Genomic DNA, 19921 nt, shown 5'->3' with positions numbered 1-19921 from the left:
TATGATTCTTGGTTAATGCTGAGCTTGTTCCTAGATTATTAATTAGTTGAATTGAAAGTTTTCAAACCCATAATTTGCTTTATTTGTTATGTTTTGGTTTAAATGTAAGAAATGCCACTTGTTAATTTAGCAAAGCATATTAATTTGTTCAGAATATTATTTAATGAACAGCCACATTTAAAATCCAGCTGGTAAGATCTAAACTAATTTGTCCCACTCTGACTTCTCTGCAGTCCTTTCCTGTGTTGCTCCAGTAATGACCAGCATAAGCTCATGAAACAGCACCTTACCCTACAACTGGTCATGTTCCCACCTTCGTGACTTAATGCCTTAAAACCCTGACAAATTATTACCCGATTATTTGAAAGCCCTGATGGTTCTGCATCTAGCTCATTGTGGCACCATTCTCAGCAAACATTTTTTCCAAGCCCTCCCAAGCTCTCAGACCCCATCTTCAGTGTTTCCTTTAAGTATTGTGGGTTCATTTGAAACTTTATTTACTCTCTGTAACATCTTGTTTTAAAAAAGTGAGGTGAAAGTGTATTGAGCTAGTTGTAGGAATAAACTAGACCAGGTGCGGATCCACTGCCCCCCAACTACGCAGGCGCGGCTGAGGGGTTCCCATTGTGACGCCAGAGCTGAGGGGTTCCCGTTGTGACGCCAGAGATCTTCGTAGTGACTTGAGTCACGGCAACCCTGTGATGTGTCTGAACGGGTCCAAGAAATCCTGAAATGGGAGGGAGAGGAGCCTGAGGTTGTGGTACATATAGGTACCAACGACATAGGTAAAAAAAGAGAAGAGGTCCTGAAAGAATAATTTAGGGAGTTAGGTAGAGAGTTAAGGAGAAGGACTGCAAAGGTAACAATCTTAGGATTACTGCCTGTGCCACACGACAGTGAGAGTAGGAATAGAGCGAGGTGGAGGATAAATGAGTGGATGAGGGACTGGTGCAGTGGGTATGGATTCAAGTTTCTGGATCATTGGGACCTCTTTTGGGGAAGGTGCGACCTGTACAGAAAGGACGGGTTGCACTTGAACTCGAGGGGGACCAATATCCTGGCGGGGAGATTTGCAAAGGCTACTGGGGAGACTTTAAACTAGTATGGTTGGGGGGAGGGACTCAAATTGGGAAAGCTAGCAGTCAGTGTGTGAGGCAGGAGGCAGAGAATGGTAGCACTCTGACCCAAAATGTAGGGGAGAGAGAAGAAAAAGACAATAAGCAGAGAATAAGAGAGGGTGGGTTTCTTAAATGTGTATATTTTAATGCTAGGAGCATTGTAAGAAAGGTGGATGAACTTAGCCTGGATTGACACCTGGAAGTATGATGTTGTGGCGATCAGTGAAACATGGTTGCAGGAGGGCTGTGATTGGAAACTAAATATTCCAGGATTTCGTTGGTTCAGGTGTGATAGAATTGGAGGGGCAAGAGGTGGAGGTGTTGCATTGCTTATCAGGGAAGATATTACAGCAGTGCTTTGGCAGGATAGATTAGAGGGCTCGTCTAGGGAGGCTATTTGGGTGGAACTGAGAAATGGGAAAGGGGTAGCAACACTTATAGGGGTGTATTATAGACTGCCAAATGGGGAGCGAGAATTGGAAGAGCAAATATGTAAGGAGATTGCAGATATTAGTAGTAAGCACAAGGTAGTGATTGTGGGAGATTTCAATTTTCCACACATAGACTGGGAAACACATTCTGTAAATGGGCTGGATGGGTTGGAGTTTGTAAAATGTGTGCAGGATAGTTTTTTGCAGCAATACATAGAAGTACCTACTAGAGAAGGGGCGGTGCTGGACCTCCTGTTAGGAAATGAGACGGGTCAGGTGGCAGAGGTATGCGTTGGGGAACAGTTCGGGACCAGTGATCACAATACCATTAGTTTCAATATAATTATGGAGAGGGTCAGAACTGGACCTAGGGTTGAGATTTTTGATTGGAGAAAGGCTAACTTTGAGGAGATGCGAAAGGATTTAAAAGGAGTAAATTGGGACATTTTGTTTTATGGGAAAGATGTGGAAGAGAAATGGAGTACATTTAAAGGTGAAATTTTAAGAGTACGGAATCTTTATGTCCCTGTTCGGTTGAAAGGAAATAGTAAAAATTGGAAAGAGCCATGGTTTTCAAGGGAAATTGGACACTTGGTTCGGAAAAAGAGGGAGATCTACAATAATTATAGGCAGCATGGAGTAAATGAGGTGTATAAAGAATGTAAAAAGAATCTTAAGAAATAAATTAGAAAAGCTAAAAGAAGATATGAGGTTGCTTTGGCAAGTAAGGTGAAAGTAAATCCAAAGGGTTTCTACAGCTATATCAATAGCAAAAGGATAACGAGGGATAAAATTGGTCCATTAGAGAGTCAGAGTGGACAGCTATCTGCAGAGCCAAAAGAGATGGGGGAGATATTGAACAATTTCTTTTCTTCGGTATTCACCAAGGAGAAGGATATTGAATTATGTGAGGTAAGGGAAACAAGTAGAGTAGCTATGGAAACTATGAGATTCAAAGAAGAGGAAGTACTGACACTTTTGAGAAATATAAAAGTGGATAAGTCTCCAGGTCCGGACAGGATATTCCCTAGGACATTGAGGGAAGTTAGTGTAGAAATAGCAGGGGCTATGACAGAAATATTTCAAATGTCATTAGAAACGGGAATAGTGCCGGAGGATTGGCGTACTGCGCATGTTGTTCCATTGTTTTAAAAGGGGTCTAAGAGTAAACCTAGCAATTATAGACCTGTTAGTTTGACGTCAGTGGTGGGCAAATTAATGGAAAGGATACTTAGAGATAATATATATAAGCATCTGGATAAACAGGGTCTGATTAGGAACAGTCAACATGGATTTGTGCCTGGAAGGTCATGTTTGACTAATCTTCTTGAATTTTTTGAAGAGGTTACTCGGGAAATTGATGAGGGTAAAGCAGTGGATGTTGTATATATGGACTTCAGTAAGGCCCTTGACAAGGTTCCTCATGGAAGGTTGGTTAAGAAGGTTCAATGGTTGGGTATTAATGGTGGAGTAGCAAGATTGATTCAACAGTGGCTGAATGGGAGATGCCAGAGAGTAATGGTGGATGGTTGTTTGTCAGGTTGGAGGCCAGTGACTAGTGGGGTGCCACAGGGATCTGTGTTGGGTCCACTGTTGTTTGTCATGTACATCAATGATCTGGATGATGGTGTGGTAAATTGGATTAGTAAGTATGCAGATGATACTAAGATAGGTGGGGTTGTGGATAATGAAGTAGATTTTCAAAGTCTACAGAGAGGTTTATGCCATTTGGAAGAGTGGGCTGAAAGATGGCAGATGGAGTTTAATGCTGATAAGTGTGAGGTGCTACATCTTGGCAGGACAAATCAAAATAGGACGTATATGGTAAATGGTAGGGAATTGAAGAATGCAGGTGAACAGAGGGATCTGGGAATAACTGTGCACAGTTCCCTGAAAGTGGAATCTCATGTAGATAGGGTGGTAAAGAAAGCTTTTGGTGTGCTGGCCTTTATAAATTAGAGCATTGAGTATAGAAGTTGGGATGTAATGTTAAAATTGTACAAGGTATTGGTGAGGCCAATTCTGGCGTATGGTGTACAATTTTGGTCGCCTAATTATAGGAAGGATGTCAACAAAATAGAGAGAGTACAGAGGAGATTTACTAGAATGTTGCCTGGGTTTCAGCAACTAAGTTACAGAGAAAGGTTGAACAAGTTAGGGCTTTATTCTTTGGAGCGCAGAAGGTTAAGGGGGGACTTGATAGAGGTCTTTAAAATGATGAGAGGGATAGACAGAGTTGACGTGGATAAGCTTTTCCCACTGAGAGTAGGGAAGATTCAAACAAGGGGACATGACTTGAGAATTAAGGGACTGAAGTTTAGGGGTAACATGAGGGGGAACTTCTTTACTCAGAGAGTGGTAGCTGTGTGGAATGAGCTTCCAGTGAAGGTGGTGGAGGCAGGTTCGTTTTTATCATTTAAAAATAAATTGGATAGTTATATGGACGGGAAAGGAATGGAGGGTTATGGTCTGAGCGCAGGTATATGGGACTAGGGGAGAATACGTGTTCGGCACGGACTAGAAGGGTCGAGATGGCCTGTTTCCGTGCTGTAATTGTTAATTGTTATATGGTTATAACCCTCCAACTGCGCCTCGCCATCCTTCTTCCTACCCCTTTCTTCCTCCATTCCCCGATACCCAACACTACCTCCCCCTCCTCTCCGCCCTCCCTTTTATCCTCCCCACCCCCACTCCCTATCCTCAGTCACTCCCTCTCTCCCTCCATAACCTCTCTCCCCCCCCCCACCCCCCTCTCTATCTCCCTGCTCCACCACTCCTTCCCTCCCCCATATCCCCCCACTCTCCCTCCTCACCTCCCTCACTGCCCTCCTCTTCCTCTATCCCCCACTCCCTACTTCCCCCACTGCCAACATCCTCTCCCTCTATCCCCCTCCTCCACCACTCTCCTTCCCCCACTTTCCCCTCCCTACCCCCTCCTCTCCCTCTATCCCCCTGCTCCCCAACTCACCTCCCCCCCACAATGAAAATCGTGATTTTTCTTTAAGATAACCTAAACACAATGTTAGCTGTTAATGAAAACATAGATTTTGATTTAAATTTGATTTTTTTTAAATCACGATTTTTTAATGTAAATGAGACTCGGGATGTCATTATGACGTCAACGGACGTGGCTGACGGGCAGGGCAAGTGGAAAAGTGATTTGAAAAGTTGTTTTTGTAAAGTTTAAAATGTCAATAACTTGTAAAATATAACATCAATCCGAACAAAACTTGTTTAATTTACAGCCCAGGACAATGGTGACTAAGGTGGGCCAAAAATTGTACCATTTTGGCGGGGTTTTGGGATCTCACACACATGCACGCATACAAACAAACAAACAGTCCAGAAAATCTAGAGATTTAAATAAAGAGTAGATGCTGAAATATTGAATAAAACACAAGTGCTGGCTCAGTGGGTCAGGCAATATCTCTGGAGGGAATGGGCAAATAATGTTTCGAGTCAGGACCCTTCCTCAGACTGATCTCATCTGGAAAATCTGGTAGTGTAGCTCCAGTAAAGTACTAGATGTACACGACTATCAGAGGTTTACTGTAATAAGTTTAACAATTTCAGATGAAACACCCCATTTTATTCCACCAATGACTGTATACCTTCTGCTTCAAATTGCTTCTGTATCATTTTGTTTCAATTGCTTTTTATTTTAAAAGGTAATTGTTAACTTGACAACTTTGGTCAAAATTCGCTCAGACATTCCCTCCCTTCACTGCATCTTAAAACATAGTTATCGTCTCATTTTTCTACTTATGAAGGGTGATTGAACAGAAACAAGAAACCTCTGCCGAAGAAAGACACAAAAAGCTGGAGTAACTCAGTGGGACAGGCAACATCTCTGGAGAGAAGTAATGGGTGATGTTTCGGGTCAAGACCCTTCTTCTGCTGCGTTTGTTAAGTGTTTCCAGTGTTTTGCTTTGTACAACACTGTACAAAAAAATGTTTTGGCAGAGGCCTCCTGCATATTGCAATGCAGTCTAAATTGAAAAGCCTGAACTGCACCTAATACTCCAGTACTAATAGTACCACTGAGTATGGTCTGGCAACAGACTACACAGTGCTTGAATACAAAGGGCTCTCAACAATATCAAGCAATAAAATGGTTATTAATAAATCAGATCTGCATTCAATAGGAATTACTAACTGGAAAATAGCAAACTTATTTATTTGAGATTCTCACCTTAAAGACGTCCTCTTTCGCTGCTTGCAATATATTTTGTCCAATTAACACTTCTGTGAAGACATTGGATTCTGCCACCCACCAGCGAAGGATATCTGCTCCATAGGGTGGGTCTTGGTTGAGATCCTATAATAAAATAAAATAAACATTTTTATTTAATACTTTTAACACTTATGCACTTTACAGCCTAGCATATGTAACATTTATAAAATATCATGAAAATGTGGCACTGTTGCATGTGACAAAAGAGAATTTATGGGTGAGTTTTTGAAGTGGTGATCAAAAGGATTGGCAAGGGCAGGGTGTCCACATGGACTTTACCAAGGCCTTTGACAATGGTAAAGGCTAGTTTGGGTTGTCAGGTTGGATGGGATTTAGGGTAAGTTAGCTAATTGAATTAAAAAAATCCCTTTATTGAAGGAGGCCAAGTGTGGTCGAGGAGGGTTATATTTTAGATTGATAGCCTGAGCAGCAATGTGTCCAACGATTGATGCTGGATCCACTATGTTCATCTATATTAATGCTTTGGTTGAGAACGCAGCCGACATAGTTTGTAGATGATACTAAAATTGGTGGAATGTGAACAGTGAAGAAGGTTGTCCAAAGCTATAACAGGATTCCGATCAACTGGGAAAGTGGGCCAATTAAAGGTAGATGGAATCTAACTAGGACAAGTGTGAAGTATTGCATTTTGGGAAGTTAGGGCACAACTTGCACATAAATGGCAAAGCCCTGGGGTAGGTTGTAGAACAGAGGCATGGGGGTACAAGCACATCGTTTCTTGAAGGTGGCTGCACAGGTAGACAGGGCGATGAAGTCGATGTTTGGCACACTTCCCTTCATCAGGAAGGCCATTGTATACAAGAGTTTGTACGTCATGTTACAACTATACATTGTTGAAACAACGACAATGGTGAATGGTCAGTCTTTTTTCCACCAATTAAGGGAATCTAACACTAGATTAAAGGTGAGAGGGGAAAGGTTTAAAGGGGACCTGAGGGACAACTTTTTCTCCCACGGAGGATGGTGGTTATGTGGTAGAGATGGGTACAACAATAACATTTAAAAGATATTAGGACGTATATGGATAGGTAAGGGTTTGTGGGTTTTGGGTCAAATGCTGGCAAATGGGACTAGCCCAATAGGAAACTTGTTTGGCATGAACAAGTTGGACTGAAGAGTTTGTTTCTGTGCTACATTAACTACGACTATAAAATATATCACTAATCTTGCAAATCCATAACCCTCTAATAATGGCAAAACAAGGAAAAAGAGTGATAAAGAAGGCATTTGGCTTTCTGGGTTGAGCCATCAAATATAACAGTTGGCAAGTCCCGTGCAGCTGTATAAAACTTTGTTTAGGTCACACTTGGAAGATTGCATGCAGTTCTTGTTGCCACATTATAGTACAGATGTTGAGGCTCTGGAGTGGTAAGTGCCTGGAAGGCTCTGCCAAGCAAACTGGTGGAATCAGATGCATCAGCAACATTTGAGCGGCATTTAGACAGGCACATGAGCAGGCAGGGAAGAATATAGACTGCATGCAGATAGAAGGGATTATTTTAAATTGGTATCATGTTCCTATGTGGGGCTCAGGACCTGTTCCTACGCTGTACTGTTCCATGTTCTATATGTGCTATGTTACCTTGCCACTGAAGAAAAATAATATCAAGTGACCAAGACTAATTATAAAATCCATTGCAGTCATACAACAACATTTTTGTACATATTTTGTACACCTTTACGACTGAATTGAACATTGTATAAATAAGACTTTTTTAAATGTGTTACTTTTCTTTTAAAAAAAAGGAAGTTATAGATTAGCTTACCTGCCCTCCATTAATAACAATATCAGGATCCACCACATTTCCCAGAGATTTGGACATCTTTTCACCAGTTTCATTGAGGGTAAATCCATGAACAATCAGTTTTCTAACAACAAAAAATTAAGTCAATATTCCTTTATATTTGTTCTGCAATTTGCAATCAAGTTTGTGAAGACCTATGAAAAACATTAAATATGTATGAAATTGTATACCTGACCCAGTTGTGAGCAACAGAACATTTTTATAGGGAATTTGCAGCTCACCCCTGCCATTTGTATTTCAATCTGTTGGTGTTTTCAGTTTAAAATGTGACTGAATAGTACTTCTGTGCAGGGAACAACTATCACACCCAAAAACGTCATAAATGTTGACTGAGGGAGTCTGCTAACTGGACATGCAGCCTTTAACTGTTACAGACCTGCTGGTTGCCTGCGAGGAGGAATAATGACTAGCTTGGACTAGTCTGGCCATTGTGTTATGGCCTGAAAGAAGACGTGTGGAGCAGGTGCAGGACACTCAAAGAAAAACTGGAGCTCTAATAATAGTGCCAGTGATCATAGTTTGAATTTCAGCCACACCATATGAAATCAAAATGAACAATTTATACAACAGAAGTAAAAAAAATCAAGTGCTCAGTAATGAAAAGCACCAACAAAGCTGGATTAATGGAATAGGAGAACATTACTTTTCAAAACAAACACTTTAGTTCAGTTTAGAGATACAGCGCGGTAACTGGTCCTTCGGCCCACCATATCCGCGCGGACCAGCGATCCCCGCACACTTACACCACCCAACACACCACTAGGAACAATTTACAATTATATCAAGCCAATTAACCTATAAGTCTGTACTCCTTTGGATAGCGAGAGGAAACCAGAGATCCCGAAGAAAACTCACGCAGGTCACGGGGAGAACGTACAAAGTCCGTACAGAAAGCACCCGTGGTCAGGATCGAACCCGGATCTCTGGCGCTGTAAGGCAGCAACTCTACTGCTGCGCCACTGTGTCACCTTTGCACTTGCCACTTGCATTTACTCTACTAAGACATCCTTAGGTAAACAACAGGAAGTAATAATTATCATCTGCCTTGTGTCTTTAGAATATTATCAAAGGAAATAGTCTTCTTTCAAAACAAAAACATAAGGTCAAGAAGCATCTGAGAAATAATCAACCGTTAGAGAGAATTAACCGTTAACTCCTCCAATAACGTCATCATCCTGGAACATTAACTGTTTCTCTCTCCAGAGATGCTCCCCGACCTACTGGGTATTGCTATTGCTATAGTAATATTCTTGCTATTGAGGGAGTGCAGCGTGGGTTCACCAAGGTTAATTCCCGGGATGGTGACAATGATGAAAGAATGGATCAACTGGGCTTATATTCACTGGAATTTAGAAGGATGAGAGGGCTATCATAGAAATATATAAAATTCTTAAGGGGTTGGACAAGCTAGATGTAGGAAAAATGTTCCCGATGTTGGGGGAGTCCAGAACCAGGGGTCACAGTTTAAGAAGAACGGGTAGGCCATTTAGGACTGAGATGAGGAAAAATGTTTTCACCCAGAGAGTTGTGAATCTGTGGAATTCTCTGCCACAGAAGGCAGTGGAGGCCAATTCACTGGATGTTTTCAAGAGAGAGTTAGATTTAGGGCTAACGGGATAAAGGGATATGGGGAGAAAGCAGGAACGGGGTACTGATTTTGGATGATCAGCCATGATCATATTGAATGACGGTGCTGGCTCGAAGGGCCGAATAGCCTACTCCTGCACCTATTGTCTATGTTCTATGTTTATATGTGGTTCAGATTCCCAGTATTTTTACCTCTTATTTCTAGAATTCATGGTGGGAGTTTATTTAGGTATGGCAAAATAGATAAAATTAGCAAATTACAAGATCAAGACAACAGCATCGATGAAAAGAAATAACATCAAAAACCATTTCAACTTAATTGGGAAAATAAATGTACATTTTCTGGCAATTGGCAGCTGTGCTATACTGACCTAAATGGAACCTGTTTTTTCACAGCCACACTGGTGAGCAGAGAGGACTGAAACCATCCACCCAGCTGGTCCTTCCCCTCAAGGTAGACATCGGCAATATTGTCTACATCTAGAAAGAAAAGATGTTACAACACACATGAACCTTTATTTACATTTATGAAAATGCATTCAAATTAGAAGTTTAAATGACAAAGGTCTTTCTTCATAATTTTAACCCCATTGATCCTACTTTCAAAATTTTGTTCTCGTATTTTGCAGACAGGGCTAACTTGTATTTAATTGGTGTCGGAAATCATCTCCCCAAAAGAGTCAATGCTTATTTCTTATGTGCACTGGATGTGAACCAGAACAATGAAATTCTAACGGTGTCTGGTGGAACTGTCAAAGAGGGCATAGCTTCAATGCGAGAGGATCAGGATTTAAAGGAGATGCGCGAGGCAAGTTTTGCTTTACAAAGAGGGTGGTTGTGGGTGCCTGGAATGTACTGCTAGGGATGGTGATGGAGGCAGATACAATAGTAGCATTTAAGAGGTCTTTAGATAGGCACACGGATAGAGGCGTGGTGAGTTTTCTGTATGAATGTGCTGACCCCAAGAATTAACAGATGCATAATCAGGTTAAAATCAACACTGAGCCAGAGGAGGTGATGTTAAGAGAAGTGCCCAGGATGCTCTGTCAAAAAATGTGTTAAATAGTATTGCATCAGATAGAAAGGGAGTCTATGAGGCAGAGTTAGGAAGAGAATACAAGACTGTTTCTCTGAGAGTGGTTCAACTGGATTGCTGCTGCGCCTGCCTCAGGCAACCAGGCTTCTGTTCTGCTCCAGCTGTCTTTGTGGAGTTTGCATATTTTCCCTGTGACAGTGTTGATTTACCCTGCATCAAAAGGCGTGCTGGTTAGTAGGTTGACTGACCCATGTAAATTACCGAGTATTAATGAGGTGTGTTTATGGGCCTGTGAAGGAGTAGGACACAAAGAAATAGGTGGGAAGTAGGAGGATTGATCTGAAAGTCAGCAAAGACTTGATGCACCAAATTGCCTCCTCCCATATAGTGAGTCAATGTGAGATGGCTGAACACGAGACAACAGAGTTGGGCAAATTCTATTGAGAATACATAAGGAGCCAAAGATGGAGGAGTACAGATTTCTTGGAAGTTCTTTTTGTGCTGAAAAAGAAAATCACGTTGATGAAGGCCAAATCATCACAAAACAGAGATCTGAAGCAGTGGGAGCCTGGGTTATAGCAAGGAACAGCTTATATAGAGGTTGAGGCTGATCTTTGGAACGGTCAAGTTAGCACATGATTAAGGAGTAACTTCAACTCAGATGGAAAATGAATTGAAGGTGAATTTGCTTACAGACTTTATGATGGAAAGGTTACAGTCACAACTAAATCAATAATAAATAAATCTGCGAGACACCATACACCGCACAGCCTTGGCTAGCTTTGGGAAGAAGACCTCGAAGACGTACGACTGGTTTGAGGACAAGTCGACCGAGATGACTCCCGTCATTGAAGCCAAGCGCGTCGCCCTCGCCGAGTACAAGCGGTCAGCTAACGAGAAGAACCTGCAGATCCTCAGGGATGCCAGGAGGAAGGTTCAGCAGACTGCCAGGTGTTGCGCAAATGATTACTGGACACAGCTTCGTGAGGACATCCAGACGGCCGCCATAACTGGGAATATCAGGGGAATGTATGATGGCCTTAAGAAGGCATTGGGACCAGTCCAGAGCAAGACAGCCCCCCCTCAAATCCTCCACTGGGGAAGTAATCACAGACAAATGGCAGCAGATGGAGAGATGGGTGGAACACTACTCCGACCTCTACTCGACAGAAAACACTGTGTCCCCTCAGCCCTTGATGCCATAGAGTGCCTGACGACCATGGATGTGTTAGACGCAGAGCCGACGGTGGAAGAGCTCAGCAAGGCCATTGATAGCCGGGCCTCAGGCAGCGATCGGATTCCCCCTGACCTGATCAAGCATTGCAAGACTACCTTACTGCTTCCTTTGTATGAAGTCCTCTGCCAGTGCTGGCAAGAAGGAGCTGTGCCCCAGGACATGAGGGATGCCACAATCATTACCCGCTACAAGAACAAGGGCGAGAGAAGCAACTGCAACAACTACAGTGGCATCTCCCTCCTCAACATAGACGGCAAGTTCTTTGCTTGGGTCACCTTGATCCGCCTGCAGAAGCTGGCAGAAAGTGTCTACCCAAAGTCACAGTGCGGTTTCTGAGTTGGAAGGTCAACAGTAGACATGGTCTTCTCCCTTCGCCAGCTCCAGGAGAAGTGCAGAGAACAGCGGATGCCCCTGTATGTTGCCTTCATTGACCTCACCAAGGCGTTCAACCTCGTCAGCAGAGGTGGCCTATTTAAGGCTCTGCCAAAGATCGGCTGCCCACCAAAACTGCAGAGCATGATAGAATCCTTCCACATCAACGAAGAAGACAGTACAGTTCAATGGCAGCTTCTCTGATCCCTTTGACATCCACAGTGGTGTCAAACAAGGCTGCGTCCTCACTCCCACTCTTTGAGATTTTCTTCGCTCTGCTCCTGAAACCTGCCTTCGGCACTGCAATAAAGGGGATCTACCTGCGTATTAGATCAGATGGCAGGCTCTTCAACCTCACCCGCCTCAGAGCAAAGACAAAAGTACGTGAAGCTCTCATCACTCAAGTTGTGTTGTTTGCCAACGACGCCGCAGTTGTGTCCCACACTCAGCAGGAACTACAGTCACTGATGGACCACTTTTATCGGGCATACAAGGACTTCGGGCTGACCATCAGCCTGAAGAAGACGAACGTCTTGGCGTCGCCTGTCATCACCAAATGACTACGAACTTGATGCCGTCCATCAGTTCACGTACCTCGGCTCCACCATCACCGCCAACCTCTCCTTGGACACAGAGATTGATAAGAGGATCGGGAAGGCAGCTACAACCATCACTCGCCTCACAACTCGAGTGTGGACCAACCCAAAGCTGACAGTGAAGACAAACATAGCAGTCTACAATGCCTGTGTCATCAGCACGCTGCTGTACGGCAGTGAGACATGGACTGCAGCCAGGCAGGAGAGAAGACACAACACCTTCCATCTGAGAAGCATCCGCCGTATCCTGGCATGACAGAGTGTCCAACGCCGAGATCCTGTCTCGCGCTGGCCTTCCCAGTATGTGCACTCTACTCAGGCAGCGCAGACTGCGGTGGCTGGGCCATATCCACCGCAAGGAAGATGGGGTATTCCAAAAGACATTCTCTATGGAAAGCTGACATCTGGGAGGAGAACCATCGGCCGCCCCCAGCTACGTTACAAGAATGTCTGCAAGAGAGATATGAAGGCGCTCGACATCGATGTGGAGTCCTGGGAGAGCCTTGCAGCTGACCGCACGAGGTGGAGAGGTACCCTAAACCAACATCTCAAAACGGGGGAAGAGAAACTGTTGAACGCATCGGCAGACAAGCGTGCGCGCAGAAAGGAGCGCAGCAACTTCAACAGACCAGAGACCACACACAAATGTGACCTTTGCCACAGAGGCTGTCACTCCCGCCCGCATTGGTCTCTTCAGCCACAAGCGACGCTGCTCCAGCCGAGGTTTGGAGCAAGCAGCCAACAACTAGGATGCATCACCCATGGTCAGTCATGACCGAGGGGGGCCTACTAATAAAACAGAAATCTGAGTAATTATCAAAACAAAGCACTGCAGACTGAAAACCACCATAAAAGGAACAAATGTTTTCTGTAAAGTTCACACTACATAGACCATCACAATTTAGTGTGTTTTTCAGCATATCCTATCCTTTCAGGGGTACAGCACAGCCTTGTGGCAATATTGATCAAAATAAAGAGCCAGGCCTCAGTCAATGTGTACCAATTTGACAATGGCAAACACATGTCTGGGGTCAATTCCCTCTCGAGTTACTATTTTATTTAAGTAAACAAAAATACTTCGCATCTTTTCATTTCCTATTTGTGAATTATTGATTAAAGTATGAACACCTTTGGAAACCTCAAAGACAACACAATAGTGACATAATTTCATACCAGCCAACAAGAAGGAATGAAAGGATGCAGCAAATTCACAGATGGTTTGGTGGTTGACGGAAATTAATCAGCAGATGGCAGTATAGACAGCATGCTTTTTGTATTAAATTTTTGCAATGGGCACACCTGACAGTATTTTATGGCAAGATTGTTAATTAGCTAAATGCCCAATGGCACTGTACAAGGGTCGAAGTTGAAAGGAGAAATACAGCAAGGAGAAAATGTAACGATTATTGATGGGGAACATGATATAATTAAACAGAGATATTGAGCTGCTTATGATCCACCAAGATGCCTGTGTAAGTTAAACAACTATGAAATTGATCGTGAAGTGCTCAAACTTAAATGTAAAATGTTAACCTATCCTTCAAAAAGGTCAATTACCACTGCACAAATGTCTGAACTAGTGATGTATTTGGTACAAAACATGCACTGCCATGAGATCCCTCAGTAAATATTGAATACTTGTGAATGTACACTAATACAGAAGAAAATCAAATTTCTAATGAACAATTAGAAGCAATATGTGCAATGAGGATAAATATAAGAGGCAGCACTTTGAAATAAGTAGAAATATTGTGGGGAAAATAGCAATGAGAATAGCAGTGTATAGCATTCTGGTAAACCACATCTGCACCCTCTTCAAAGCACATATCCAGTGCCCCTACCCTCATCAATCATCTATGTCACCTCCTCTAGAAACTCAATCAAGTTAGTAAGACATGACCTGCCACAGACAAATCCACTCTGACTGTTCCAAATTAGTCCGTTCCCCTCCCAATGGAAGTAAATCCTATCCGGAAGAATCCTCTCCAATAGCTTCCCTACCACTGACATGATGCTCACTGGCTTATCATTTCTGGGATTATCTCTACTTCCCCTCTTACACAAAGGAACAACATCTTGGCTGATCGCTGATCCTCCGGGACCTGGCCTGTAGCTGGAGAAGATACATAGATCTTCGACAAGGCCACTGCAACCTCCTCCCTTAATAATCTGGGGCTAATCCCACCAGGTTTTGGGGAGTTATCCACTTTAATACTCTTCAAGAGCCCCAACACCACCTTCTTGATCTCAAACTGCCCTATTAATATTCCCCACATAGTCCTCTATGCCCTTCTCCTTGATTCATACAGAATTTGGTGAATTAGGTTTTTATCTAGAAAGATATAAGACATTGAGAAGTAGTGAATTATGAAGCTGTATGTTACCCAAATTCACTAGCAGCTCCATGAATTTTACCAAGAAACCAATTAATTTTGATAAAAGGGATTCAACATCTCAAGAGCAAAGATTTCTACCCCAATCATTTGTGACCAAGATTAAGCAAATCAATCTAAACAACTAAGAAAAATATGTCAAATTGAATATGTAAAAGGAAGAGTGAAGGAGAACAATGTAAAGGAATAGAGAGAACATGATAGGTGACACTGAGTTATTCCAGCTTTTTGAGTCTATCTTCTGTAGTTCCTTCCTTCACATTGTGAAGATAGTTCCTTTGAAGCTTTTTGATACCAGAACCTTACAGGAGACATGGTTCATTTTAACTGCCATGTATTTTTGGGTGTTTTACATTTCGAAATGTAAACTGAAGAGAGATTATACACATATTGACCTCACACAAAATGTTTGTGAATAAAATTATGCTTAGACAGGGCCTGGCAATTATTAGAGGGAGTTGCTTTTCTACGATGAGATAACAAGAATTACTTCCAAAGTCCTAAATGTTTAGAGGGCCAGGTAATTAAGATATATACCACCTTCCTGAAAATGCTAGTATGAAAGATTGTATGATAAGGATATATTGACTTTAATGAGTAAGCAAACTGTAAAACTGATAAAATATTATAGCCCTAACCTTTGGAATTATATCAGTGATTAGTGATTATTCAACCCCCCAAACAGCCAAAGTTTTTGTTAAGTTTTAAAAAAAATCATAAGTGGCTAGAAAACAATATCTTGAAGTTCCAAAACTTCACTTTCAAAAATTCTAAACACTGCATAGATTCGGGTCTATAAATTTGTGATTTACTAAAAGCTTTGGTCAAATCTCATAGAGTTTGGATGCCACACCTTGGAAGGATAAATGAAGTTTAAGAGTATGCTTATCAAAATGATACCTGGACTGCATGGTCTACATTACAAGGAGAGATTACGATAACTATAGTTGTATTTCCTGGAAATTGGCAGCTTAACAATTTTATATGTAAAGGTTGACAAGTTTAGAATTCTCTTCCACAGACAGTTGACGGCCGTCAATTATTAATTTTAAATCTTGGCATGATAGAAATTGATCCAAGACCTATGCACTTGGGTCACAGATCAATCTCTACACTGCTGGATCATAGCTTTGGTTTGAAGCGCTAAACGCCAAAACAATATAAAGAATGGGTAAACAGAGTGAAATGAGAATTAAAAACAAATGGAAATATTAATTTGATTCTACATTCAGCCTGTTAACCATTTTTCAAAATTTTGTACATTTAATTGAAATCTTGTGTTTCTAATGTTGGTGAATGCGGGTCATATCAGCCCATTCTCTTCTCACATGACAGTCCCACCATCCCAAGAATCACTTTGGTAAGCTTTATTGCACAAGCTCTATGTACAAATATTTCCTTTCTTAAATAAGATCAAACCTGCATGCTATACTTCAGGAGTGGTCTGACCAATGCCCTGTTCAAGGATAGTTAGACATCAGAGCCCCTGCATTCAAAATCTCCTGCAACATACCATTTGCCTTCTTATCTGCTTGCTTCACATACAAGTTGGCAATACATCAATATTTCCTATTCTCCTACCAATTAAATAATCACCTTATTTTCTGTTTTGCCTGCCTAATTTCACACTTATCCATGTTATCAAGAGAAAACCCCATTTATCCTTCTTAGTTTCTTCGTAACATCTTATATGAAACTTTTGAAAATCCAAACATGTTGATTCTCCCTTTTCTATTCTACTATTTACATCCTCAAAAATCTCTAGTTGGTTTGTTAAAAAATAATTTTTCTTTTGTAAATCCATACTAACTTTTGTCTAATCCCCTCAATATTTTTGAAATACCTTATTATGCCATCGCTTAAAATAGTCTATCATATTCCCTAATACTGGTCTGGCTAACTGGTTCATATTTCTCGATTTCTTTTTTCTTTTCTAAAAAGTGGGGATTTTAATTGCCATCCTCCAATCTGCAGGAGCAGTTCCCTAAACTACAGAATATTGGAAGATGACAACCAAGGTATCCACCATTTCCATGTCTATCTTTTCAGTATTCCGAGATGCAGGATACATTCACCTTTAATCCATTAATTTCTCCAGTCCATTCTATTTACATTAATTTCTCCGTTGCATTGGATTCTTGCTTCCATACAGTTTCTGGGCAACTGTCTCTCCATGAAGGCAAAACCAAAGTATTTGTTAATTGTCCTCACACTCCTCCCCCCTCCTCTTCAGTTTTTTTAAATCTTCAGATAAAGGACATACATTTATCCTTCCTAATCTAATTCCAAATTGCTCTCCATGATTCATTATATGTTTCTACTTTTGATCAAGTACTATCCTTTGTCCGCCATGTTGGAATTATTTGTACCAGAAACGGAAACTAAATGCTCGCAATTTTTTGTGTTTGATCCTTACATGTTAGCTATTGCTTATCAACATCATACATTTCAGTGAATCTCTCCAATCCAACTGCAATTCTATAAGAACAGATAATTTACTACAAGATGTAAAGTAATAAAAACAACCTTCGCCTTATGGTTGCACTTTGACTGGCAAACACAATTCTAAAGATATGCTCATTTAAGAAATAAGCTAACAATCTGTTAAACATTATCAAATATGGTGGTGTTGAAAGAGGTTATTATGTTTTAAAGCTATACAGGGTCACTTGCTACTAACATGCATTGCTCTGTTTAGAATGAAGTTCATACAAAATAATTCTGAAAAAATAAAGCTCAACTTGCTTTTGAAACAAATTTTGCAGTACAGGGTATTGCTGATATACTTCAGCACTTAAATTGTGCACAAACTATTTACTAACAATTGGAACCTTCTTTCAATGATTTTTCCGTGAGTGGTGCTTATTTTAGCAGTCTTTCCATTTAACAATTGAAATTTATTTGCAGTAAAAACAGTAATCAATGGCTTCCGAGGAATGATTCCAGATCAGAAATGAACAATTATAAATACCATTGTTGGCACACCAAATGGATAGTTTAAAGGAGTTTGAATTGTGCCGTTTCATGTATGCCAGGTGAGCATGTGCTAAATCAAGATACCTCTAAAAAAAAATAAGAACCTTTAGTTATAAAACATCTCCTAAAACAGGAGCAGGATTGGGCCATTCAGCCTGTTGAGCATGCTCCACATCATTCAACGTGATCACGGCTGTTCCTCCATGTTCATGTTCATGTTTTTGTGTCTACTTCTTAATATGTTCTTGATCTACTTCTAAATATATTCAGCAACTTGCCCTCTGTGGTAGAGAATTCTATAGGTTGACCACACCAACCTTTGAGTCATGAAATGTCTCCTAATCTCAGTGGTACATGACTTTATACAGTATCATGGGTTTGAGAACCCCTCATTCTAGACCCACAAAGAAAACCTACTGCATGGATTAGGTCAATGCTAATGATTTTCTTCTACTCCTGAAAAGTAAGCAGGTCTCCAGAAGCATTGGCAAATATTCTTTCCTCAATGACAAGCCTAAAAATAGGTGATCTGGACTTGCATCTTGCAAACTGAAGTACGACTTTTGCTATGTACAAAAATGCTGTTACTGACCTGATTGTTATGCAAAGCTCTTTGGCAGTTTCTACGTCGTTATAGAAATAAAATAAATAAAAGATGGTGCTTCCTTGCTGCACACCTATAAATCATATAATAATCCCCCCCATACTATAAGGTTTCCCTTTGGACCATTTTAAGAGACTTTCTACTGTTACTTTTTAAAAATCCATTCAATATTGGTTTATTCTCTTCCCCCAGGTCACATTGCCACTGAGCTGGTCAAATTATCATTGGCAATTTAAATTCAAATAATCATGTGCAAAACAATATTTGTGCTATTAAATTTGTTATATTATTAAAGACTAGCAAAGTAAGATCAAAAAAATTGTAATGTATTATAACTCATAGATAATATTTATAGCTAAATAAATTAACAATAAATGATTTATGCAGTTTTGATAGATTTATATTATACTTTGGGATTAAAGTTCACATTTTTTAAACATATTTAATTTTACGTGGAGGATGAAATGTCTACCTTAAAGGATCAAACTCCAACATATTCTGGAAAAGGTGATAACTTGACAACTTCTCTCTCACTCAGCACGTCACCTTTCCCACCCATGACAAAGGTCACATCCTTGACCTGGTCTGCTCCACAAATCAACCGGTACTCGACCTCCATCCTTGCCTCTTCCCCCTCTCTGATCATAAGCTTATACGGTTCACCATCCCTTCTCCGACACCTCGCCCCTGCTTCCTCCGAGAAATCACCTTCTGTAATCTAAAATCCATTGATCCCCCCCATCTCTCTGACCTGCTCTCCACCACTCTCCCCCTGGACTCAAACCCCATCTCACCTGATGATCTCACAAACCATCTCAACTCCACCTTGTCTACCTCCCTTAACACGATGGCCCCCCTCAAAACATGAACCGTAACTTTCAACACATCTTCACCCTGGTACACACCTGCACTTCGTAAACTGAAACAGACTGGTCGCCGACTTGAACGACTCACAAAGAAATCATCTCTCACAGTCCACCTTGAAGCTTACAAACTCCACCTCACTGACTACAAAGATGCCCTCATTGCTGCAAAATCTGCCTACCTCTCCTCCATATTCACCGATCCCTGCCTAAACCACAGAACCCTCTTCTCCACAGTGGGCAACCTCCTCAAGCCTCGAGCCAACACTCTCCCTACCTCTACTCCGGATCTCTGCAACTCATTCCTCCACTATTTCGCTGATAAAATCAGCACCATCTATCAATCTTTATCCCCTGTACCCGACTCCCCAGCATCTACTCCACCACCTACCAAGGTCCCTTCTTTCAACATCTCCACTGACCTCCTTACCCCTCCTCCACACTGCTTCCTCTCCCAGTTTGACCTGGTCACCCCTACTGAAATCTCCAAACTCATTAGCTCTTCCAAACCCACTACCTGCTCCCTCGACCCTCTCCCCACTCCCCTGCTGAAGTCCTGCCTCCCCGTTCTCTGCCCCCACCTCACTAATCTCTTCAACTCCTCATTGTCCCAAGGAATTGTCCCCTCCGCTTTCAAAACTGCTGCTG

General features: G+C 41.6%; 1 protein-coding gene across 1 annotated transcript in view; it reads right to left on the bottom strand.

Annotated features, from left to right (window-relative positions):
• The window catches only part of iars2 (isoleucyl-tRNA synthetase 2, mitochondrial), a 75763-nt gene that overhangs the window by 5627 nt on the left and 50215 nt on the right, over positions 1–19921 (bottom strand). Inside the window, exons 15-17 of the mRNA XM_033025380.1 lie at positions 9568–9676; positions 7571–7673; positions 5742–5867 (exon numbers count right to left, since the gene is read on the bottom strand). Of these exons, the coding sequence (XP_032881271.1) occupies positions 5742–5867; positions 7571–7673; positions 9568–9676 (338 nt within the window). The remainder of the gene's footprint in view (positions 1–5741; positions 5868–7570; positions 7674–9567; positions 9677–19921) is intronic.

This window comes from Amblyraja radiata, chromosome 8 (genome assembly GCF_010909765.2).
Source record: "Amblyraja radiata isolate CabotCenter1 chromosome 8, sAmbRad1.1.pri, whole genome shotgun sequence".
In the NCBI taxonomy this organism is placed as follows: Eukaryota; Metazoa; Chordata; class Chondrichthyes; order Rajiformes; family Rajidae; genus Amblyraja; species Amblyraja radiata.
Note: the sequence above shows the minus strand (reverse complement) of the source record. Positions and strands in the feature narration are given on the sequence as shown.